Here is a 25,891-nt window from a genome sequence, read left to right as displayed (position 1 = left end):
ACCCACTCTTTTGCGGTTCGGCGTTAGGTCTTATGCGAGGCCTTCTGCCTTACGGCAAAGTTGATCTTCTGCCTTAATTACACTTGGGCGTGGATCCAAATCCAAGCTTTCCTCTTTCGCAGCTGGGCCTACTGCCTTTCTCACACTTCGCCAATTCAATTCCAAGCTCTCTGCTTTCTTGCATATTTTATGCATGAAAACAACCTCGCTGAGACCCTTAAATATCGAGCCCTATGCGAAGCTAGGCTGATAGAAAACTGTCCCATCCCTTCTCTGTATGAAATCCTGGATTCGCGCCTGGTTGGGACTAAAACTAAAATTGCGTTTTGATATCGAAAAATTTCCGCGCTCGCTTCGCTCGCGTTTCTATTACTTTCTACGCTATGATAAAGGTGACATTCGGGTGGCGACTGCAACAGCATTAGGTACTCTGTTGCAACATTACTGCTGCGGCACTGTCAATTTTCGTGATAAAATGATGTGACTGATTTCCATTCTCAGCTGTAATGCGGCAATGAACTTCTCTCAATTTACCAAAAAATCAATGTAATCTTGATGACCCTAGGGAGAGGGGGCACCTAGAAATGCTTAGGGCATCAAAATATCTTAATCCGGCACTGATTGTTAAAAATTGTGTAATATACGGAACCCTTGGAACGCGAGTCCGACTCGCACTTGGCCGGTTTTTATAACAGTACCTAGCTAAAGACGTAAAGTTGCGTTCAAATTGCTAACGAAACGACCCACACACGCCCATCCCATTCCACCACATAAGTGTATTTAAACGTAGATAAACGTATGTAAATGTACTATCAAATCATAGGTGCAACCAGTAACCAGTTGTAAAATTGCAGAGACGTTTCATATTTCATTATAAATGTGTCCGCGTAGCTTTAAAAATGTTTCTCGTGCGGTGTACAAACCTTCAACTTTCCTCTATATGCCGACGTTAATTCTAAATGCAAGAGTTCTGCTTTTTAATATTTGTACAGTCGAACACATTCCGACTACATAAGTCTCACAAATAATGTTTATAGACGGGCAAAAGTTTTATTTAGACTTCTATACTAAAGTATACTTGGTCAAGCAGATCTTGTCAGTAGAAAAAGGCGGCAAATTTGAAAAATGTAGGCGCGAAGGGATATCGTCCCATAGAAAATTTGAATTTCGCGCCTTTATTTACTGACAAGATTTGCTTGACCAGCTATAGGTACTAATTATTATTTAGCAAACTTAACGTGTCTTCAAATACAACTACATTAAATCGGATGTTTACTACCGTTACGGTTAAATTTAAATAAATAAGTACCTAAATTTTGTGTTTCCATGTTCAAAAACCTACAAAACGTATGTAAAGCTTCAACTATACTCTATTTATTTTATGTACACATTTACACTAAGACTGTTGCCTCTTCATTTTAAATCTTCTTCGTCGTCCTCGACGTAGAGTAGGTCTTCCATTTTAGTCATAAACTTACTACTTAGCTGCTCAGGTGCTGGTAGGGATTCCTATAAAGAAAATGGGGGTTTATTGAGATAACGATTAATTTAGAATTTTTTAACTAGTCTATGAGAGCGTCCCACTGCAGGGCAAAGGCATCTTTCCCGCCTTTTGGTCCTCTCTAATGCTTACTCCCCGCCACTTTTTACAAAATGTGCCAAGGTTGTTCCGCCATTTCCGTTTTGGTCTTCCTCTGCCCAAATTTAAATAGGATAAACTTAATGGCGGCCACTCACCAATCCCATCTTCAAGCTTATTTTAAGATTTTTGGACAATAGTACCTAATCCCACAAAAAAGGGTGCCAATGCCAATGACCAATATTGTTAATTGCCATCCATTTCACTATATTGCTTGTTGGGTCGAGACACTTTCCCATCTAATAATACGGACACCAGTTGATCAACCAATTTTTCAGTCGCTTGAATCAACATATAAAATTTCATTTCAAAATAGGTTAATGCAATCTACTCACCCTTAAAGCATGCACGGTTGAGACAAACAGTGATATACAGGGTGGCTAAAAAATAACTGAATTCCCGTTGCCAAGGAGGTTTTGGGATTATACAGAGCAACTTTTACTATGGGACCAACCACCAAATCGCGAAAAAAATTTGGCTGTTTCATACATTTTGGCAGGTCCATTTTCTATGGGAGAGTAAATTTTTTTTTTCGCTATTTCGGAGTTGGTCAAAAGTATAATCCCAAAATCGCCCTGGCAACGGGAATTCAATTATGTTTTAGCCACCGTGTATAAATAAAAACGAAATAACATGTACCCACAAAATCATGCACGACACAATAACATATAATATATGACGCTCCCTTTTTTTAATGACTACAAATATAATGACCACCAAAAAATACTTTGGTACCCTAAATCAAAAAATCATGCTTACCAAAAAAAATTACTGAACACCAAAAAAATAAGGCCTAATATTACAAAAGTACCACCGTTTTAATTACGACTGCACTTCAAATTGTATTCAAATACCAAATATATTGAATGATTACCAAAAATCATTAATGATCACCAAATCTTGAAGACCAAATTAATGCGATAGTTTCACCTAAATAAACCACTATGATTACCAAAAAATGTATACATATTACCAAATAAAGTAAAATGATGCCAAAATTACTAGCCCCTCCCGCTCAACACCCCATACCCGCACCGCATACCTACCTAACCTAACCTACTTTTCTAGTAGCATACTGAAATGCTACTAGAAAAGTAGGTTAGGTTAGGTTTGAACTGCTATCAGTTAAGTGGGTTAGGTTAGCACTGCGACCCTTACAGAAACTAAATGTTACTAGAAAAGTAGGTTAGGTTAGGTTTGAACTGCGACCTTTACAGAAACGAAATGCTACTATAAAAGTGGGTTAGGTTAGGTTAGAACTGCGATCCTTACAGAAAGGAAATGCTAATAAAAAAGTGGGTTAGGTTAGAACTGCGACTCTTACAGAAACGAAATGCCGCTAGAAAAGTGGGCTAGGTTAGGCTGGAACTGCGACCCTTATAGAAACAAAATGCTACTAGAAAAGTGGGTTAGGTTAGGTTTGAACTGCGACCCTCACAGAGACCAAATGCTACAAGAAAAGTGGGTTAGGTTAGGTTTGAACTGCGACCCTTACAGAAACGAAATGCTACTAGAAAAGTGGGTTAGGTTAGTTTTGAACTGCGACCCTTACAGAAAATAAATGCTACTAGAAAAGTGGGTTAGGTTAGGTTAGAACCGCGACCCTTACAGACAAGAAATGCTACTAGAAATGTGGGTTAGGTTAGGTTTGAACTGCGATGCTTACAGAAACGAAATGCTACTAGAAAAGTGGGTTAGGTTAGGTTTGAACTGCGACCCTCACATAGAAGAAATGCTACAAGAAAAGTGGGTTAGGTTAGGTTTGAACTGGGACCCTTACAGAAACGAAATGCTACTAGAAAAGTGGGTTAGGTTAGGTTTGAACTGCGACCCTTACAGAAAAGAAATGCTACTAGAAAAGTGGGTTAGGTTAGGTTTGAACTGCGACGCTTACAGAAACGAAATGCTACTAGAAAAGTGGGTTAGGTTAGGTTTGAACTGCGACCCATACAGAAACGAAATGCTACTAGAAAAGTGGGTTAGGTTAGCTTTGAACTGCGACCCATACAGAAACGAAATGCTACTAGAAAAGTGGGTTAGGTTAGGTTTGAACTGCGACCCTTACAGAAACGAAATGCCACTAGTAAAATGGGTTAGTTTAGGTTAGAACTGCGACTGGTACAGAAATGAAATGCTACGAGAGTGACGAAGTAGATTAATTAATTTAATAGGATAACGATTTATTAAATATTTGCACATTTTTAATTAAAATGTGGTCACAATTTTGGTGGTCATTTACTATTTTTGGGTTTACAATTATCATTTTGGAGTCATTTGCTTTAATAGGATAGCAAAATTTAAAAATTTGGTTATAATTTTACATTAAAATGGAGTTCAAATTTTGGTGGTCATTTACTATTTTTGGGTTTACAATGATTATTTTGGTGTCATTTTCTTTAATAGGATAGCAAGATGTAAAAATTTGGTTATCATTTCACATTAAAATGGGGTTTGAAATTTGGTAATCATTTACAATTTTTGGGTTAATAATGATTAGTTTAGTGTCATTTCCTTTAATAGGATAGTAAAATGTAATAAAATTGGTAATCATTTCACATTAAAATGGTGTTATAATTTTTGTGATCATTTATTATTTAAGGGTGGTAAAATAGTTTTTTTTGGTATTAAATTTTACTAAATCTGGTGATCAGTTAAATAGCAGCCTTTTTAATTCTTCAGCGAATAAGTTTTACTAAAAGGGACATGAAATTATAGCAAAAACTTGACTTAACACTAATGAAACTAGGAATAAATTCTGAAGAAATTGTAAATATGAGTCATCGTTAATAGAAATAAATATTTTGTTTAGGAAAAAGTTGTCCCTATTGACAATTTTAGACGAGCAATCGGCATAATATAAGATTAAATAGCTGGTAGCACTTCGGGGTTAAATAAGAGATAACATAATAAAAACATTTTATCATTTTTTATTGAGAAAACAAAGTGAGTACAAAACCAAAGCAAATTGTGTTTAGTGCGACATCGACAAATCGTAAATTTTATCAGAAATAAAGTAAATTCAAACATTTCATTCACAAACTGAATAAGCGTTCACAGACAAATCCATGCATTTAAGATTTAAAATTAAGTACATGCCACTTATATTTATTAACGGTAACATGCAGTAAAAAAGCGACATTAATATTTAAATATAAGTAAAACAGTATTTTCCTGACTTGGCGGTTAAAATTCTAACGCAACCTGATTGGCGGGGAAGCGGAGATGCAGCCCGCTCTCGACAACGATCAAAAAAGTAATAATGCGTGCAGTATCAATACTATACCGACAAGTTAGGAATGGGTCTAAAACTTAAAACCCTTTGCGGCGCTTAGTACGATATTTAAAAATGGCGTCGTATTTAAAAAAAACATCTTAACACTGCTTAAGCGTACGCCATGTTACATATTAATTCGTGCGTGGTGAGCGCGGCAGTGGATTTTAATGAGCCAATAACACTTAAATATTCGTTAATATCAAACAAAAACATCTCACGATTAGTTAAAGACATGCGTTTATCAAAAAGTAATATCACGAAACACAAGTTTGAGACAGTAATCATAGCAACACGTAGTCACGATTTGATTACTGTCACAATACACCAAATAATTAAAGATATTGACATAGTTAATAGCATTGGAACCAGTACCTCGATTGCAATAGCACATTAAACCAGACTTTACTGAAAAATTAACCCTTTTCCATAATTTTTACACATCTACACCAAATATAAATTGATATTTAAAATACTGTACTTTTATGCACAAAGCTAAAACGAACTAGAAAAATGTTATTCGCATGATTTTTCAAACTAAATAGTAGGAACATTCACTGTCAATAACTGATGTACAAAACCTCCTCAACTGAAATCATGGCACACATCAGTCTTACTTTTATTATATTAGGTCAATGTGGAGAAGACCGGCGTATAAAATGTTTGGTTGAGAAGACCGTCATAGAGCAAGAACTGTCGTATTTGTATACGTATTTCGCTCGGACACATTCAGAAAGGAAGAGCTTCGCTCCTTCTACTCTACCGACCTTCTGTTAGTGGAGTATGAGTACAAACGCAAGTGTTACTACTTACTATAGTCTGACAAAAAAGAGAAAATTAAAAAGTGGCAATACAGTAGTGTCGTCCATTTCAAATCAATCTATTTAAGAAAACGGGACGACACTACGGTATTGCCATTTTTAATTTCTACTCTTTTTGTCAGATTATAATAGAAGCGACGAAAGAGCTTGTAGACGGTCTTATCCACATTGACATTAAATCAGAATTTAACGGCTTCTGCCGAAATGGAACCCAGTGAGAACTTTTCAAGTTACTTCACTTTAGTCAGGTACAGTCAACGGTAAAAATATGGGTGTACAAATCATTTCAAAAATATGTCCCATAACTCTTATGTCAGTGAATTAAGAACTATGGGACATATTTTTGAGTAAGTTGTCTACACCCATATTTTTACCGTTGACTGTACTAAGCAGCTACCATAGACTAAACAGATAGCGAACAGCATAAACCAATTTAATAAAAAATAGGATTAGAATCATTGAGCAATTATGACTAACTTTGGCGATAAGCAACTCGGTCATTTCACTTATACATTCTAAAAGATATTATGGCTTTTACGTTTCTGAATATAAATTGGATACAACATCGATCTCAAGTAACAAATATGTATCATATGGTCTGTAACTAGGTACACGCAATTGCAAATATATCCCTCGTTACTATCGCACTCAGAAATACCTTCACATCAAATCATTGAGATGGAATCAAGATGTTTTTGATTAATTTACTATAGGAACCATTTTTGCACGAGCGTGTACCTAATTCTTGTTAGCGGACAATGTACAAACAATAGCGAAAAGTTAGGACGCACTATGGAAATATATTTAACAAAATGTCTGTTTGTTTCTATTACGGAAAATCCTTGGGCTTGTAAAAACTAGAGTACCTACGATTGACTTCGTCACCTGCGGGCTCAGCACGGTTCCATTTTTATCGACTATCACTATGCGCGTCCCTTTCGCACTTACATACTTGTTAGAACGTGACAGGCATGGTGACAAGGGATAAAAACGCGACCGTGCTAAGCCGCCTGGTCACGTAATAAATAATTGTGGCTTTTCATCGGAGAAGGGTCCTTATGATTCATGTGCAAAAAGACCCTTCTCTGATAGAAAGCCACAATTTATTTCTCTAATACGATTATAATAGGTACTACAGACACAAGCCCGCTGAGCGTACCCATGAGAAATATTCAATAAAATAAATAAATAAAAAACCATTTCCATTGTACGTCGTACGTTTAAGAAAGCGGAACAAGACAAGATAACATGTAATTTTATGCCATTATATAAACTTTTTACTTATTTATTCCATCACAGTTCGTAACACACTGGAAGATTTAACCGTGTTTAACCGGGAAGGCATACATGCTATAGTTTTATCTGGTTAAAAAGCCTTTAGAGTTAGACCAAGAAAAGTCTGAAGCGATTTTGATAGCCAACGCAGTGCAAGTGTTATTTATACGTCATAATTTCATAGAAGTTGGCCTTTTAAAATAACACTTGCACTGCGTGGGCTATCAAAATCGCTGCAGGCTTTTCTTGGTCTAATTCTATCATTAATACAACGAAGGTTAAGTATTGCCCTTTGTACTCCCAAGTTTCTTTTCGTGTACATTTTTACATTTACTCTTTACATTTTTTTATTCATTTTAGACGACTCTTACGTTTTTTTTTACTAGCTGACAACCTTTCCGGTGTTACGGTTATATTGATTTCAGACCGGTCAAACTTAGACAAATGTTGAACCAGCGGGCTCAGCACGGTTCCATTTTTATCGACTATCACTATGCGCGTCCCTTTCGCACTTACATACTTGTTAGAACGTGACAAGCATGGTGACAAGGGATAAAAACGCGACCGTGCTAAGCTGCCTGAAGTTTTAAGACAATACTGGAATGGATATTCCACGTAGTAAATTACGAAATTGACTTATAATGATTTTTAGTCTGTCTAGACAGTTGAAATGATCACAGATGACGTATTTCTGTTGCCACTATACCAACAAATACTAAAACGAATAAAATAAATATTACGAATAAGTAGGAGCCCCTCTCATACAACAAACATGATTTTTACCGTTTTTTGCGTAATGGATACGGAGTCCTTCGTGTGCGAGTCCGACTCGCACTTGGCCGGTTTATTACAGTGTTTTAAAAAAGCTTGATATGGATTCGAGTGCCATTTGAATAAGTTTGACCGACCATCGCCCACACTGTTAACTGTACATCGGTGGACCTTATTGCCTTTTGTAATAAGGTCCACTTATGTACAGTTAGGAGTGTTGCTGTTTCTACACGCTTGTGGAGTTAAGAGAAGCGCCTCGACGGCAGCAGCCATTGCTTGCTGGCGCGCGACGCGTCCAGCCGCTTGAACGACTGAAACATGCAGGTGTGTGCGATATTCAACTTTAGATATCAGGTAATAAGGTTTTGTAGACTGCAAGAATGAGGGTGTATTTGTGAAAAAAATATATAGTTTATACAGATGTATTTTCCATCGTATTTTCACGTAAACATACGAACGTGTCTTGTTATTTCATTCAGTTTCGATACAAAAAAGTACTGAGATTGACTGAAGTAGCATGTAAAATACGAACGTTTCCGAGAAAGTAGGATGGAAAACAATTATGCACTACATCTGTACTGTTTTTCATCGAAACATGCACACACTAGACTTCAGACGGTATATAATAAAATAAGCACGCAAACGTAAGCGTCCATTTGTGACGACAAAATATCGTTTTTCTCATGTGAAAAAATCAACGTTTAAGAGGTAATTATGCTACTAAAAATGTTTTTGTATTATACAAATATAATCTCAGTTCAGACCAATCAGTAACCAAATGTGTGTATGTGTTAGAAAAAAGTAAGTGTTAATTTGTACATTCACTGTAGCATGCGAAAAGAAATATATATTAACAGGCAAACAGACATACAACATGCAAAACATCAACACAGAGCAACAACAACATTAAAGCATTATAAAACTGTCGTCCACAGAAAGTTCATCTAAATTAAAGAATGGCAATGTCAAATGTTTTCATCTCTCTCTGCTTTCTAATCTTTCATTTATAACGACTCACTGTCACATTGTATCTTTCACAACCTCGCAACGCCAGCAACTTACCTTCAGGATCTCGCACACGCCGTAGTAGACCGTATCTCAGTACAGTAAGGTTCAGTTAACAGTGTCTGGGGTTCTAACCGGCATGTGTGTGTGCGCGCTGGATGGCTTTAGGCACAAGAGCAGCACAATCATGTTGTCGCGCCATAGTAGACCTTATCTCGGCGCAGAAAGGTCCAACAGTTTGTACTGACCGGTATGTGTGGGTGCGCGGTGGGGAACGGCTTCATGCACACGAGCAGCACGGTCATGTTGTCGCGCCGTAGTAGACCTTATCTCCGCGCAGTAAGGTTCAACAGTCTGTACTGACCGGTATGTGCGGGTGCGCGCTGGGGAAGGGCTTCATGCACACGAGCAGCACGGTCATGTTGTCACGCCGTAGTAGACCTTATCTCCGCGCAGTAAGGTTCAACAGTCTGTACTGACCGGTATGTGCGGGTGCGCGCTGGGGAACGGCTTCATGCACACGAGCAGCACGGTCATGTTGTCGCGCCGTAGTAGACCTTATCTCCGCGCAGTAAGGTTCAACAGTCTGTACTGACCGGTATGTGTGGGTGCGCGCTGGGGAACGGCTTCATGCACACGAGCAGCACGGTCATGTTGTCGCGCCGTAGTAGACCTTATCTCCGCGCAGTAAGGTTCAACAGTCTGTACTGACCGGTATGTGTGGCTGTGCGCTGGACGGCTTTATGCACACGAGTAGCACGGTCATGATGTCGTGCCGTATTAGACCTTATCTCCGCGCAGTAAGGTTCAACAGTCTGAACTGACCGGTATGTGTGGGTGCGCGCTGGGGAACGGCTTTATGCACACGAGCAGCACGGTCATGTTGTCACGCCGTAGTAGACCTTATCTCCGCGCAGTAAGGTTTAACAGTCTGTACTGACCGGTATGTGTGGGTGCGCGCTGGGGAACGGCTTTATGCACACGAGCAGCACGGTCATGTTGTCACGCCGTAGTAGACCTTATCTCCGCGCAGTAAGGTTCAACAGTCTGTACTGACCGGTATGTGCGGGTGCGCGCTGGGGAACGGCTTCATGCACACGAGCAGCACGGTCATGTTGTCACGCCGTAGTAGACCTTATCTCCGCGCAGTAAGGTTCAACAGTCTGTACTGACCGGTATGTGCGGGTGCGCGCTGGGGAACGGCTTCATGCACACGAGCAGCACGGTCATGTTGTCACGCCGTAGTAGACCTTATCTCCGCGCAATAAGGTTCAACAGTCTGTACTGACCGGTATGTGCGCGTGCGCGCTGGGGAACGGCTTCATGCACACGAGCAGCACGGTCATGTTGTCACGCCGTAGTAGACCTTATCTCCGCGCAGTAAGGTTCAACAGTCTGTACTGACCGGTATGTGCGGGTGCGCGGTGGGGAAGGGCTTCATGCACACGAGCAGCACGGTCATGTTGTCACGCCGTAGTAGACCTTATCTCCGCGCAGTAAGGTTCAACAGTCTGTACTGACCGGTATGTGCGGGTGCGCGGTGGGGAAGGGCTTCATGCACACGAGCAGCACGGTCATGTTGTCACGCCGTAGTAGACCTTATCTCCGCGCAGTAAGGTTCAACAGTCTGTACTGACCGGTATGTGCGGGTGCGCGCTGGGGAAGGGCTTTATGCACACGAGCAGCACGGTCATGTTGTCACGCCGTAGTAGACCTTATCTCCGCGCAGTAAGGTTTAACAGTCTGTACTGACCGGTATGTGTGGGTGCGCGCTGGGGAACGGCTTTATGCACACGAGCAGCACGGTCATGTTGTCACGCCGTAGTAGACCTTATCTCCGCGCAGTAAGGTTCAACAGTCTGTACTGACCGGTATGTGCGGGTGCGCGCTGGGGAACGGCTTCATGCACACGAGCAGCACGGTCATGTTGTCACGCCGTAGTAGACCTTATCTCCGCGCAGTAAGGTTCAACAGTCTGTACTGACCGGTATGTGCGGGTGCGCGCTGGGGAACGGCTTCATGCACACGAGCAGCACGGTCATGTTGTCACGCCGTAGTAGACCTTATCTCCGCGCAATAAGGTTCAACAGTCTGTACTGACCGGTATGTGCGCGTGCGCGCTGGGGAACGGCTTCATGCACACGAGCAGCACGGTCATGTTGTCACGCCGTAGTAGACCTTATTTCCGCGCAGTAAGGTCCAACAGTCTGTACTGACCGGTATGTGCGGGTGCGCGCTGGGGAAGGGCTTCATGCACACGAGCAGCACGGTCATGTTGTCACGCCGTAGTAGACCTTATTTCCGCGCAGTAAGGTTCAACAGTCTGTACTGACCGGTATGTGTGGCTGTGCGCTGGGGAAGGGCTTCATGCACACGAGCAGCACGGTCATGTTGTCACGCCGTAGTAGACCTTATTTCCGCGCAGTAAGGTTCAACAGTCTGTACTGACCGGTATGTGTGGGTGCGCGCTGGGGAAGGGCTTCATGCACACGAGCAGCACGGTCATGTTGTCACGCCGTAGTAGACCTTATTTCCGCGCAGTAAGGTTCAACAGTCTGTACTGACCGGTATGTGCGGGTGCGCGCTGGGGAAGGGCTTCATGCACACGAGCAGCACGGTCATGTTGTCACGCCGTAGTAGACCTTATTTCCGCGCAGTAAGGTTCAACAGTCTGTACTGACCGGTATGTGCGGGTGCGCGCTGGGGAAGGGCTTCATGCACACGAGCAGCACGGTCATGTTGTCGCAGCCGAGGCCGCCGGTGGCGCAGTTAGGCGCGAGGCAGCGCTGCATGAGCGCCTCGCACACGGCCGCCGGCTCCCACCCGCTTAGTAAGCGGACGCGACAGAATGATATCACTTCCTGGAATATTACAGTTTAACTTTAACACTTATCAAGGCATAGGCGGCAGTTTTATGGCCATAGTACCACGCACGGTCACGCTGTACTGTAGAACCGCGACGGTGCGCGCCGCAAGCGGGCTGGACTTCCCGCCAATATGCCGCGGTTGGTATTATGTATTAAATCGGTGGTTAAATCCGCACGACATAACAAATGAAAGTGCGGTTTCAACCGCAAATAGGGAACTCCATTTCGTTAGGTGACAAGCAAAACTCACTAATTACTAAAAAAATATTAAACAAAAATCAACCTTACTCAGGTATTAATATTTAGGTTCACTATGGCTATTAACTTGTGGTAGTACATATATTAGTGAGTTTTCGTTGTCACCTGATAATTTGTATGTATCTTCTTCGTTTGACGATCCTCGTAACGGGTAAAAAATGTCCAGCAATATTAAAATGTCTTTAACTCGCATATTTAAAAATTTTAAAACTAATGAACAATTACCTCATTGGACAACACCTCCCAAATGCCGTCGCAGGCGATCACGATGAACTCCCAATCGTCGTTGAGTTGCCTCACTTGGACGTCCGGATACGCTGCAAAAATACAACATGGTTACTTATATGTTTACAAGCTTTTTATTAACTTGCTATGTACGTCACCACACGGGATTGTTATGCCATTTAGAGTTCTTGCTAAATTGGAAATTCTATAGCGTAAGTATTGAACAACCAATTTAGCTAGGACCCTAAACGGCGCGGAGCGTGATGGTACCTATCTATGTATGTTTGTATGGGTCAAATCTTGCAAGTTAAATTTGACCCACTTCTTGACTTCCATTGAAGCTGAAAATTTGCATACATAATATAATGTAAGTCTGGTCACCAAACCATGAAACATGTCGCCACTACCAACTAACAATTCAAGTGAGTGAAATCGTTGTCGTCTAAACAGTTTATGATAGTGTTACCAGTGACGATCTGATCCCTCGGCGACAGTCTGTAGTTCCGCTTGAAGACGTAGTCGCCGAGCGCGCGGGACAGCGCCAGGTTGCCGTTGACTCTCTTGAGCTGCACCCACCCGCCTCCCGCGGTTATACGGCGCAGCTCCTCTTCGTTGTTCGGCTAATGTATGACAGTGTTACCTGTGACGATCTGGTCCCTCGGCGACAGTCTGTAGTTCCGCTTGAAGACGTAGTCGCCTAGCGCGCGGGACAGCGCCAGGTTGCCGTTGACTCTGTTGAGCTGCACCCACCCGCCTTCTGCGGTTATACGGCGGAGCTCCTCCTCGTTGTTCGGCTAATGTATGATAGTGTTACCAGTGACGATCTGGTCCCTCGGCGACAGTCTGTAGTTCCGCTTGAACACGTAGTCGACGAGCGCGCGGGACAGCGCCAGGTTGCCGTTGACTCTGTTGAGCTGCACCCAGCCGCCTCCCGCGGTTATACGGCGGAGCTCCTCCTCGTCTAGGGAATGCAAATCGGTTATTTTTTGTATGGAAATAACCGCGGTTTCGGTTAATAACCGATAATTTCCATACAAAAAATAACCGAAAATAACCGATTTGCATTCCCTATCCTCGTCGTTCGGCTTGTGTATGATAGTGTTACCAGTGACGATCTGATCCCTCGGCGATAGTCTGTAGTTCCGCTTGAAGACGTAGTCACCGAGCGCGCGGGACAGCGCCAGGTTGCCGTTGACTCTGTTGAGCTGCACCCAGCCGCCGCCCGCGGTTATACGGCGGAGCTCCTCCTCGTTGTTCGGCTTGTGGTCGTATGACAGCATTTCCACCTGAAAGTGACAGTTATCTTGTTAGTTTTTGGAGACTAACCCCTCTGGAGACGAAAAATGGCCTAAGCGTTTCAATGCTCGCAGCGTCGAGCGTTTCCAGCGTCCTGTTCTAAAGCTAAGCGTATGCTGAGACGCAGGCGACGTAGTACGCGTAGCGCAGCGCAGACAGTACCGTCTTTACCATAAGGGCACACGGGGCCTCATCCTCAGGGGGCCCCAAAGGACAGACAGTAACAGTATATTTGATTACCCATAATAAATAGAAGATCATAGTAGAAAAATGTTAGTTTAATTCGCTTTCTTTGCTTTGCAAAAGGGCCTTTGCTTAGTAAACTACTCACCGCGCCACCGACGCTCGCTATAGCCCTAGAGTCGCCCACGTTGGCGCAGTACAGAGTGTTGTCCTTGATCAGTACCACCACGGCAGTGCTGCTGGCCACCTTCTCTTGAAGCATGTCTTACGACATAGCCTGGTCAACTAAACCTAGTAAACTACTCACCGCGCCACCGACGCTCGCTATAGCCCTAGAGTCGCCCACGTTGGCGCAGTACAGAGTGTTGTCCTTGATCAGTACCACCACGGCAGTGCTGCCAGCCACCTTCTCCTGAAGCATGTCTTCTTCCAACATAGCCTGGTCCATGTCTAGGAACCCCTGAAAAATACATTAGATTGCTGATGCTGCTCTTGCTCCATTACACACTTTAGGGCTCATTTAGACGGTGCGAGAATTCGCATGCGAGTTTCATTACATTACGTTGTTTGGTCGGTCGGCTGAATTGATGTTACCTTATACGTCCGTAATGTAACTTAATTGAGTTCGCGCGCCGTCTAAATGAAGTATGAAACCAGTCGACCCTAAGTCGGCTGCACCAAATTGTCTGTTTACCGTTATTTTTTTAACCCCCAACGCAAAAAGAGGGCCGTTATATATTTGACGCAAATGTCTGTCTGTCTGTGGCAACGTAGCTCTCTAACAGATGGACCGATAACAATGCGTTTTTTTACGTGAAAGCGAGTTTCCTTGCGGTGATTCTTAGATATGTTTGATAGAAATCGAACCAGCAGATTGAAAAGTATCAGCTCTTTTCCAAAGAATTTTTGGCATAAAATGGATTTCCGTCGCATAAAGCGTAGATACCCCTACTTTTTAATTTAATAGTTATGTATAGCAAGGTTTATAGTTCGTTGTTGAGTGACTTGATCAGACCGTTAAGTGTGGTTTGTGCATCTAGCCCTTAGTATCTTCCTTCTATTGACACAAATCGTGTTTTATGTTCTATATAATTAATTGTTCTATAAAACGTCTTGAACCTTCACTTTAACATTTAAGTTTCAGGCGACCCTAACCCTCGCATTGTGGCAAGGATATTTATCACATGCAACGCTAACGCGAGGTCGAGTTCACACGCGAACTCCTTGTACTAACACCAATAATTAACTAACCACTCTTGGATCTTATTTCTTCGGTAATAAGGTTTACGAATAGCCAATTAAAATTGTGGACAATGGACACAGTAAACTGACCATTCGTATATTTTATTGCAAACACATTAAGGTCTACATTGGTTAGAACTGAAACGGAGGCCTTGTTAATGTGTACATCATTAACGAAAATAACTCTAACGAGTTTCCATATATGTTTGAAATCGAAGATCAATTTATAATAAAACAATACATGCGGATACCGACCTTATTTTTTCTGCAAGAGGATTCAGATTGTAATGACAGTTTATGGAATTTCGGTTTAACTAAAATAATGATATATTCGCTGAGTCCTGGCTATTAGGCTGTGGGTTGTCTGACATTAACTAAGTCTCCTTTTTCTTCTTCCTCGCGTTATCCCGGCATTTTGCCACCGCTCATGGGAGCCTAGGGTCCGCTTGACAACTGATCCCATGATTTGACGTAGGCACTAGTTTTTATGAAAGCGACTGCCATCTGACCTTCCAACCCAGAGGGAAAACTAGGCCTTATTGGTATTAGTCCGGTTTCCTCACGATGTTTTCCTTCAGCGAAAAGCGACTGGTAAATATCAAATGATATTTCGTACATAAGTTCCGAAAAACTCATTGGTACGAGCCGGGGTTTGAACCCGCGACCTCCGGATTGTAAGTCGCACGCTCTTACCGCTAGGCCACCAGCGCTTCCAATTGGCCTGATGATAGTAACAAAGAATCATGGAAATAATAGTTTCAAAGAAACATATATGTTAATACGATTCTAAAAAATGGCCCAATCTCAGTATAAACATTTAGTACAGCGGCGCAAGGGCCTTATACACTGTTTGATGTGACTGGACAGTATCGTACCGACGAGTGGTATCGTTGTGTTCGGTAGAGTTTACTGAGTACGAAATAAGAACTCGTCACTTTCTAAGACTGTGGAGGGGTTAACTGTGACGTCACAAAGATGGCGGTCCCGGGTTTCAAAGTTTAGATTGTTACTCGGCGAGTTATTATCTGATTTTTAAAAATGAGGTGTCCTGTGAAAGCAGATGAAATGTAGAATAAAACATGTGTATTTAAATTATTATTATTTTTATTTGCAAAAATACGAAAACTTTACATTTGTCTTTTTTTTCTCACCCAAAAAACACCATGAAAACGGCCACTTAGATAAAAAATATGTCATATAAATAATTTAGGTAGGTGATTAAGCTACACGTTACTTCTTGAATTATGTGAATCCGATAATAAATAAGTAAACTACGATGATTATACCGCGGGCGCGGCGCAACGAACCGCGCGCGCTCGGTTACTTGGAGGTGCGGGCGCGACTTAGAATGCTGTACTGTATATCAAAAACAAATTAATATTTTTAAAAAAATGCTACATCAAATGAAAGATATTTAAATAACCAATAAAACGTGGTTATAAACTGGAGCTTGTCATCTTATACATAAGTATGTATATAGAAATAAACATAAAATAAAAATCCATAGAAGTATTCACTTTACTTTTATATTTAAATAATAACGATTATTAGTGAGAGTTATCGAAAATAATTATCATTATGAACCAAATTCATGTTATTAAGCATAAGTATCCTGGCAAGCGATATCTCTATAACTCAGAAAAATAAAATAAAATAAATAAACCATTTATTCACGGAAACAGCATTTACATAATAGGTACAACCTCCGCCAAACTGTATAACAGTTTGTTGGCAGAAATAGGCTCCTCTCTTTACATACTGTGTTAGGCTATTTTACTTACTTAGATATTTAAACTATATTAGATACTAGTATAAGTTACAAATATAAGTTCAATATAACATGACATTCTTTAACTTAAGTTAACTATCCTAGCTTCATATTGTTTCAACATGAGTTTTTTTAGCCGCTGTACTAATTAGGATTATTAATATATTCAATAAAATAAAAGTGCAAAATTCTCCAATCGGCCATTTTGACTGAAACGCCAATCAGAAGCGAGCTAAGGATTGACGTCATCAATCCATGACATATTTCTTAGAGCAACATAGACAACCTCATTGACCGTAATCCATTACGTCCTCACCAAAGAGTTTGGAGGTTCCAAAAAAATATTTCGCCACTAAACATTTATTACGTCCAAAAAATATTATTACACGATATAAAGTAAATATTTATTTGTTATTATATAAATAAAATGCTAAATAATACGATTTTTCACCAACAAACTTTTTTAATTATTTGGCTGAATGGAACTATCATCGCCATGTTGGCTGTCGTAACTAGAAAAAATGAAAAAGTAAAACCGGCGCTCGGTGATTTTGACTCAAAATTTACATGTATCTAAATAATTCATCTTAAATTGCAACTGTGTGAGAGTTTTTGTAAAAAATTAGTTATTGTGATAAATTTTGGTAATGTATTTATCATCCCTAATCGTAATATATGGTGCTGAATTAACAATATCATTCAGATTCAAGGGAAATTCGTAACTGTAAGTATGTAAACAATGTCTACCACCCTACTACCAACTAATTTATAGCCGCGTCTCCATATTGCGCGGCAAGCTATCGAACATTGGCGTGCGCGGCAGCCGCGCGCAATGGATACCGGGCCGCCGCGCGCGCCAACTCGATCATTGGCGCGCTCGAACGCGCCGCGCGACGAACCATACGCCGTCGGTGTTTCGACGCGCGGCAAAGGAATGTTCGCGCGCAGTGGGGACGGGTGTTTATATATTTCAGTTGGCTCGCGCGGCAGCATACATAGATAATGAAAAGTGTCGTACTTTTTTATTAAATTATATCGCACTAAACAGTTTCTATTGAACAGTAAATGTAGTGATTATCGCAACAGATCATTTTTCTATTTGGCTATACTTCGTTCCGAATAATATTTTTTTGTGATATAATGTGGTCGATCGTCGGATCGCCTGCTGCGCGCGGCCGCCGCGCATAAGTTCTAGATGGTGTCGAAATTGGCTCGCGCGCCAAAATGCAGGTATGCCGCGGTCGAACATTGCTCGCGCGGCCGCAGCGCGATATCGAGACGCGCCTTATGACGTCACAAATGGCGTGCGAGACGTTTTCGCGCGAGGTTTAAACTAGCTATAATATAATGCAATTATTTATGTTAAATCTTATGAGTATAGCTGAAATATTATGTTTTTCGGAACCAATACAAGTGTACCGACAATATTAAAAGGGATTTCAAAATTTGTCATCAGGCCAATTGACAATATCTAAGTAATTGTTTAATAATAATTGGTTGAAACCAAAAAATAACTAATTCAAGGGAGAAATGCCTCACCTCATTCGGGCTTCTAAGAAGTCTGCCATAAGAATGCAAGTACTATTGTACCAGATTATATTAATTTATTTATTTATTTGTTTGTTGCTTTTTCGTTTTCGGGGTCGGCCCTATAGTAAAAATCGTTCAGTATGACCTACATATTAACCCCTCAGAATAGTCAGAGTATGGTCACACATAAAATCACTCTGTATGTGGGGCTAGATCAATTTGTGTAAGATTGTCAAATAATATTCTTTATTCAATATGTACGCAGCATACGGCGTCAACTTAATACCAAAACCTATACGAATTATCTACTAACAGCAACACTATTAAATTACTATTAGTGGGTCTTACGCCTTCTTGACGAATTATCAGTTAACAGTCAGTGTGGATGATACACACAGCAACACTCCTAAATGTACGTTGGTGGACCTTATTACAAAAGGCATAAGTTCCACCGATTTACATTTAACAGTGTGGACGGTATAAATTAGAATACCTGTTTCATAGCCTCTTCAATGTTCCCCAGATGGTACTCCGGGCGCGCCGTGATGAACTTATGAAGATGTTTGCCAGCGTACTCCGCTATGTTCGCGCCTGAAAATCAGACCATTTAGTTTACACTAATGACCGTTCTTGCGCCACCTGCATCCAGCGGACTCCCGCGACTTTTACCAGGTTATCAGTCCACCTTGTGGGGGGTCTACCCACGCTGCGTCTTCCGGTACGTGGTCGCCACTCGAAAACCTTTCCGCCCCAATTGCCATCGGTTCTACGTGCAATGTGCCCCGGTTTACGGGCCTGATTTAGTTAAATTATGTTTTTTACAAATACATAAGTCATAATGACAGGTAAAGACAAACGATTCATAGCTGATTCAGGCCAGTAACGCGTTTATGCATAACGTCATTAGTCTTTTGGTTTCTGTAAATAGTTAAAGACCCCCACTCATCATCATACATATTATTATTATGCAGTAGGGACCGCCATAAACAATTAGCTGTCTCCAGCCTTCCCTATTAGTAGGACGCGCCCCACTACGAAAGGCACATTGATAAAAAGGGGGCATGAAAATATACACAACAAGGGCACTCGACTCAAAAAGGTGGAGAAAGTGGGAAAATGAACCCTCGTGACTAAACATTTAGCTGTAGCAATTCTTGGTAGGGATGTCAGTAGTCAGTCAGCCAATGGGTCATATACAGAAAGAGTGTTGTGCCACCCTGCCAAAATGTCAAAACCTTACAGACTCGAGTGGCACTTGATGATAAATTTTCCCAGGTGTATGACGTAAATCTGAAGAACCAACCTCCGTGTCCATCGTAGACCGCGAAGAACGCTGCCCCGGGGTCGTCTGGCAGCGATAGTATGTGTGTATGAGAGTCATCCATAGACACGCGCCAGCCCTATATAATACCAGAATAAAGTAATACAGAGACAATGAAAACCGCTTTGCCTGAGACAAGTGACAATACCATGCTAAGAAGGTACAACTAGCATGGATTACATTTTTTTTTATATGGCTATTGTTAATTATTTCCTAATGGAATATTATAATATCCCAGTACCTATAGTATAATATCCCAAATTGGATATGGTAAGATTGTTAGTGTTCATAAATATTTTAACAAATCAATACCTATTGACATTTATTATATCTATAATAGATTGACACAGTCATCCAAATGGTGGTGAGAAAGCACCTAGCAATAGACAATTTTTTCGCAGCAAGTTTTTCAAAGGAAACAATTTGCTTGTCGCTATTTGCAACTTATTTCTCTAGCTGAGTTCACGTTAACAATTTTAGTAAATAATATAGTTATGCTTACCTGCATGCACGACGAGCCGATGAGGAAGCGTGAGTCCTGGCATGTTGTGGACTGCTTCTCTGTCACCGGCTCCGAGAGGGTCTGACCCATAACTCTAGACAATGCAACAAATATACCCTTTTACATCTCATTGGTTTTTGATGTAGAATAGAGAATTATATCATTTTTAGGGTTCTGTACCCAAAGGGTAAAAACGGGACCCTTTTACTAAGACTCCACTGTCTGTCTGAACTGTGATAGCTAGACAGTTGAAATTTTCACAAATGATGTATTTCTGTTGCTGCGATACCAACAAATACTAAAAAGTAAGGAACCCTCAGTGGGCGAGTCTGACTCGCACTTGTCCAGCTTTTTTATAAGTAGTCCCTAAGATATTTCAAAACTGCTACCAATATTTAAAAAAAAATTAAGTGTTGTATTAAATGTTATATTTAAGTGTTTGAAGTTCTTACTGACAATTGCACATCTGCCATTTGTAAACCAAACAATTTAAACAGCTGGCTCATTATTTACAAAAAGTTATTGAATTGTTTATTTTATTATTCACAAATTTCACAATTAATTGTAAATTACAGTATCATTGTACAGTCAACTGTAAAAATATGGGTGCACAAATCATCTCAAAAATATGTCCCATAGCTCTTATGTCAGCGAATTAAGATCTAAGGGACATATTTTTGAATAAGTTGACTACACCCATATTTTTACACTTGACTGTACCTAGAGATTTTTTTTTTCACTTGTTTTCCAACTTTACCCCTACACACTGTAAAATACACAACTTTAATAACTTCACAGTATGCAGTTGTCAATATTTTTATTTATGAGTATCAGTAGACTTAGTGTATATTCAAAAACAAAGTAATTCTAGAGCCACTGCATTCACTGATAGTACTCGAACTAATCTATTGCACAAAAACAAAACAATTATATCACAGAGGTTATCAAATGAAAACGTCCTCAGTTTGTTTACTATATGTAGACTACAGTGCAGATTTAAATAAATAACACAACTAACTAGGTAATATAAAGCTACATGTAAACTAAAAGCGTTGCACAAAATGTTAAACTAAACATTTCAATTCCTTTTCTATGCCCGTTTCGGTTGGTAACCAGTCCTTACTTTCAGTGAAATTCAACACCAACCAAACTCTAGTACTTGACACTATGACTAAGTTCTGATGTCATTCGCACTTCTATAAGCATCTTATGCAGAAACTTAACCGAACAACGGCCAGATAGACTGTTTGTTTAGCGATCTACAAGTGCTTTTTAACGAAGATTAGCAGTATTATCGAAATTAAAACAAAAAACATGATAACATCTACAGTGTTTATCTAACACCTATTAAGTACTACAACTACACAATTGTCATATGAAATGTTTTACTCACAGTTACGAAAACACTAAAACGACTGATGAACTACAAAATATCTTATTGTTTACTTGCAAAATAAATGCTTTATTTATACTCTTAGCTCTTATGAGATCGAAATGCGTAAATATACGAAACGTCAAGATGACAGCTACCATAGAGAATATAAACTAAAGTTATTTGATTCGTAGACCGTGCAATATTCTCTGTTTTTCCGCCACTAGGCTATAACCGCAAAGATCGAAGTTCGCAAATTGCGGGCATCTTTCTCTGTCATTCTAATTACGCCTTCATTGGAGTAAAAGAGATCCCCGCAATTTGCGAATTTCGGTTTTTGCGGTAGGTCCCTTGAACACTTCACGGCATAGACTAGTTGAGTACTAGCAAACCCCGCTAAATTTAAACGTAGTTCGCGTTAATTTATTACGAAACATAAGGTGTGCCTCCGGTAAATACTAGTTTTATTTAACTTAAGCAGAAAAGAGAAATGGTGGTCCGAAGCTTTAACTAACCTGATAATTCTAGATGCCGCAGAAAGGGCCATATCATCAGTTGATACGGTAATATGTTTAAAACGTGATTTATGCGTTTATATCACAGCTTACAACAAGGCCCGGAAATAAAATAAAACTACAAAAAACACAGCAAAATAAATAAAATAAGCAATGAAACTTACATAGAATTTTGAATGACGTGTAATTTGAAGTATTGAAATTTAATTACTGGCCAGTATGTAATGTCTTAATGCAACAAAAACCAAAGAGTTCTTCGTTTAAACATTGAGGTTTAGTATCATCATTACATTAGTTTCTTAGGTATTGTAGGTATAATTTAATTTGGAAATATTAGAATAGGGTCAGGTGGGGTAAGGGTGGGGTAAATATAAGACACGGGTAAAAAACTAAAAATAGGACTAATACTCATAAACTTATTATAATATATTTCACCTATTAGTGAATTGTTATTTTTAACAAAAAAAGTAATCGATGAGGTCGATCAATAATAACATTTAGGTACGAATTTCAGAAGCAATTTTCATGTTAAAAGCTTAATGTCCTAATTTTTTTGTAGACCGTTATTTTAACCTTGACGTTTAACGATATACTGTTATAAGGTACCCCAACCCCAATACGTCTAGATAAGAACCCGACCAGTGGTATCTGATATCTACACCACCAGGCACGGATTTCTTCATTTGTAATTTCCGTAATTAATTATGATAATGATTACAAGTGGGTGTACTTACATTAATTTACTGTGATCGATCAGGCCCCAAATTCACCATGGTGACAGGTGCGACAATTGTAAAACATCACTGTTGCTGACGTCACAGGCATCCATGGGATACGGTTACCGCTTACCATCGGGCGGGCCGTATTCCTGTTTGCCACCATCATAGTATTATTTAAAAAAAACTTTATTTTATCGGAAAAAAACAGATATTTCTCTTGCTAAGTTTATGACAATTGTCACAAGAAACACGACAATTGTCACGAAATTCCGACATATAACTCATTTCCTGTCAAGATTCACCGACAATTCTACAAATATGTCGACTAGAAAAAATAATTCTTGTTTCACAACATAATTGTAATACATACAATTGTAGCAAAATGCCTGTCATGTTTGTAAGTATTTCTATAGAAAATATTTTATAAAATTGTAATATGTCACCTGTCGCTTGACAATTATCGCTCGACATATGTCACTGACAATTGTAGCCGTGGTGAAATTGGGGCCAGGGTTGAATATATCATCGACGGTATCTCGTATAGCCACCTCGCCGTTATTGCCGTTACTTATGAAATGGGTATACCTAGATTTAGACCAAGAAAAGTCTGCAGAGATTTTGACAGCACACGAAGTGCCAGTGTTATTTATACGTCATAAATTCATAATTTCATAGGAATTTGACGCTTAAAATAACACCTGCACTGCGTGTGCTGTTAAAATCTCTGCAGACTTTTCTTGGTTTAATTCTACCTCCATTTTGACACCCCATTTTGTGAATTCATTGTACCTAACAGTAACGTAAGTTTTCCTATGTTCACCAGTAGGTACATAGGAAAACTGACGTATATACGTAGTATTCCTATATTCACAAGTTCAGTTCTCAGAAACCAAAAAATATTGGAACAAAAAATTCGACGTGTTGCCTCTCTGTCACACTTATGTACAAATTTACAAGTGCGACAAAGAGGCAACATGTTGAACCTGGTTCGTGGTATAGCCTAAGCAAATTAGAAAAATCTGCGAAAATAATTCGTGTAGTTTTGAAAATTGGTACAGGTATACCTTGTGGTGTCCAGATAAACATACTAAAAGTCCTCGAGGGTAGGGGGTGTGCTGAGGGTGTAGGGGGGGAGGTACCTTTTTGTTCATATTTTTGCTCATATCTCGAATATCTGTACGAATAGCATTATAATTACCCGTCTGTCAAAATAGACTATTTGCCAAAACTCAAAAACAGCTATACCGATTAAGTTCGCTATATTTTTCCTTGAAAGTCTTTACTAAGCTATGTTTTCATGATTTTTTTTTTCAAATTTTTTGGACCCATGGTTCAAAAGTTAGGGGAACTAAAGGGTAAAGCACCACTTTTTTTCTTTCAGATCGATTATTTCCGATAATATTAAGTTGATCAAAAAATTGTTCTTGAGGACCCTTATTCGTTTTAAAAGACCTATCTAACGACACCCCACACTATAGGGTGGAAGCGAAAAAAAAAATTCATCCCCACTTTAATGTAGGGCAGCCACCATAAAAAAAAATCTAGTGTTTTCCACTTTAGTTCCCCTAACATTTGAGCCATTGGTCCAAAAAGTATGAAAAATATCGTGAAAGTAAAGCTTAGTAAAGACTTTCAAGGAAAAATATAGCGAACCTAATCGGTCTAGCAGTTTTTGAGTTTTTGCAAATTATAGTCTATTTTGACGGACGGGTAACTACGGAACCCTACACTGAGCATGGCCCGACATGGCCGGTTTTTTTATATTTTATCAGTAGGGCGCTTAGCTTGTTTTTTCTAAACAAAAAATTTTATTTATGATGAACAATTACGAAAAAACAACGTTTTCTTAAACCGTCTATTTTTTATCTCTTATTTAACTTTAATAGCCTGTAGCTCCTAAAGTGGCCTGGTGTGGTAACATGGCCTTGCTGGGGCCCTCGGCTGATGCAGTACGACAGCTCATCAATATATGTGAGGAATACGCCAAGCAGCATGGTCTAAAATACAACACGGCCAAAAGTGAGCTTCTTATTTTCAAAGCTCGTAAGTATAACCCGTCTACGGAGCCGAGGATCATGTTGTGCGGCGCACCTCTAAAAGTTGTAGATCGCTTCAAGTATCTGGGGCATATGCTCACAAATGAGTTGAATGATGATCTGGATCTGGAAAGGGAGAGAAGAGCGACGGCAGTGAGAGGCAACATGCTCGCCCGCAGGTTCGCACGGTGTAATAAATCAGTTAAATTGACGCTCTTTAGAGCTTACTGTCAGAATTTCTACACGTGCAGCCTGTGGGTGAAGTTTACACAACGAGCCTATAACGCATTGCGCGTTCAATATAATAACATCTTGAGGATGCTGTTCCGGCTGCCGAAGCACTGTAGTGCGTCCGGCATGTTCGCCGAGGCGCGAATAGATGACTTTTTCGCCATTAGGCGGAAAAGAATCGCCTCCATGCTGAGGCGGGTGCGCGGCAGCAGCAACAGTCTTCTCAGGGTGTTGGCCGAGCGCCTCGACTGCCCGATTACAAAGTTTTGGGTGGAGGTGGCAATTGGGAGAGCTAAATAGAGCATGGCAACCTGCGCTCCTCGTCTCGCAATGGCCACACATCTGCCAAATACTAGTTTTTAGTCATTAGTTTTTATTTTTATATTATAGTTTTCATTCGTTCTTTTATTTTTAGTAATTAACATAGTTTTTAAGTTTATACCTACTAATAACGCTATGGATCAATGATCTGAAATAAACGATTTTTATTTTTATTTATTTTATTTTAAAGTATTGATCGCAGTGTAAAAATAAACATAACCAAATTTGTAGGATATTCGAGATATGAGCAAAAATATGAAAAAAGGTACCTTCAACCCCCCCCCCCCCCCCCACACACACACCCTCAGCACACCCCCTACCCTCGAGGACTTAGTATGTTTATCTGGACACCACAAGGTATACCTGTACAAATTCGGCTTAATTTGACGTGGCTATTAGGCCCTCAGGTGGGATACATATAACACACGAGTAAAAATAAGGCTAAGTTTTTAACACTCAAAAACTTATTATACTTTATTCTTATTCCGTTTAAAAAGAAGCCTTGTGTGTACATAAACTTCTTTTATATTTACTCGACCTGACCCTAAGGGTTCCGTGTTGACTACGGAAGCCCAAAAACACCAGGAAACTTAATTGGTTCAAGATGTTTTCATTAAAATATGCCAATACCAATTGATAATCGATACGCAAACATATTTATTACTCGACTGGTATAATATAATATCATTCATACCAAGGTCGAGTTAATAGAAACAAAACACC

The 25,891-nt window shown here is 40.1% G+C and overlaps 1 protein-coding gene and 1 long non-coding RNA gene across 2 annotated transcripts in view; one reads left to right on the top strand and one right to left on the bottom strand.

Moving 5' to 3' along the window:
• Positions 1-1,413: 1,413 nt before the first annotated feature.
• On the bottom strand, positions 1,414-22,049 carry LOC134794970 (probable protein phosphatase 2C T23F11.1). Its single transcript, XM_063766843.1, has 9 exons — positions 21,862-22,049; positions 19,975-20,068; positions 19,455-19,551; positions 18,645-18,742; positions 13,919-14,071; positions 13,238-13,418; positions 12,133-12,224; positions 11,464-11,643; positions 1,414-1,509 (listed from the first exon to the last, which is right to left on the bottom strand). Exons 1-9 carry the CDS (start codon positions 21,891-21,893, stop codon positions 1,414-1,416), a joined length of 1,023 nt encoding a protein of 340 aa, XP_063622913.1. The 5' UTR covers positions 21,894-22,049.
• Positions 22,050-23,281: 1,232 nt separating this feature from the next.
• The window catches only part of LOC134794986 (uncharacterized), a 207,723-nt gene continuing 205,113 nt past the window's right edge, over positions 23,282-25,891 (top strand). Inside the window, exon 1 of the long non-coding RNA XR_010144745.1 lies at positions 23,282-23,320. This is a non-coding gene — a long non-coding RNA (uncharacterized LOC134794986). The remainder of the gene's footprint in view (positions 23,321-25,891) is intronic.

This window comes from Cydia splendana, chromosome 11 (genome assembly GCF_910591565.1).
Source record: "Cydia splendana chromosome 11, ilCydSple1.2, whole genome shotgun sequence".
Classification (NCBI taxonomy): Eukaryota; Metazoa; Arthropoda; class Insecta; order Lepidoptera; family Tortricidae; genus Cydia; species Cydia splendana.
This window is presented reverse-complemented; position numbering and strand designations above follow the sequence as displayed.

Coding starts and splice junctions, on each gene's coding strand:
- LOC134794970 (XM_063766843.1), bottom strand. CDS start 21,893: ATGGCCCTTTCTGCGGCATCTAGAATTATCAG. Junction 20,069..21,861: donor GCGGCATCTAGAATTATCAG/GTTAGTTAAAGC, acceptor TGCATTGTCTAG/AGTTATGGGTCAGACCCTCT. Junction 19,552..19,974: donor TCGGCTCGTCGTGCATGCAG/GTAAGCATAACT, acceptor GGTATTATATAG/GGCTGGCGCGTGTCTATGGA.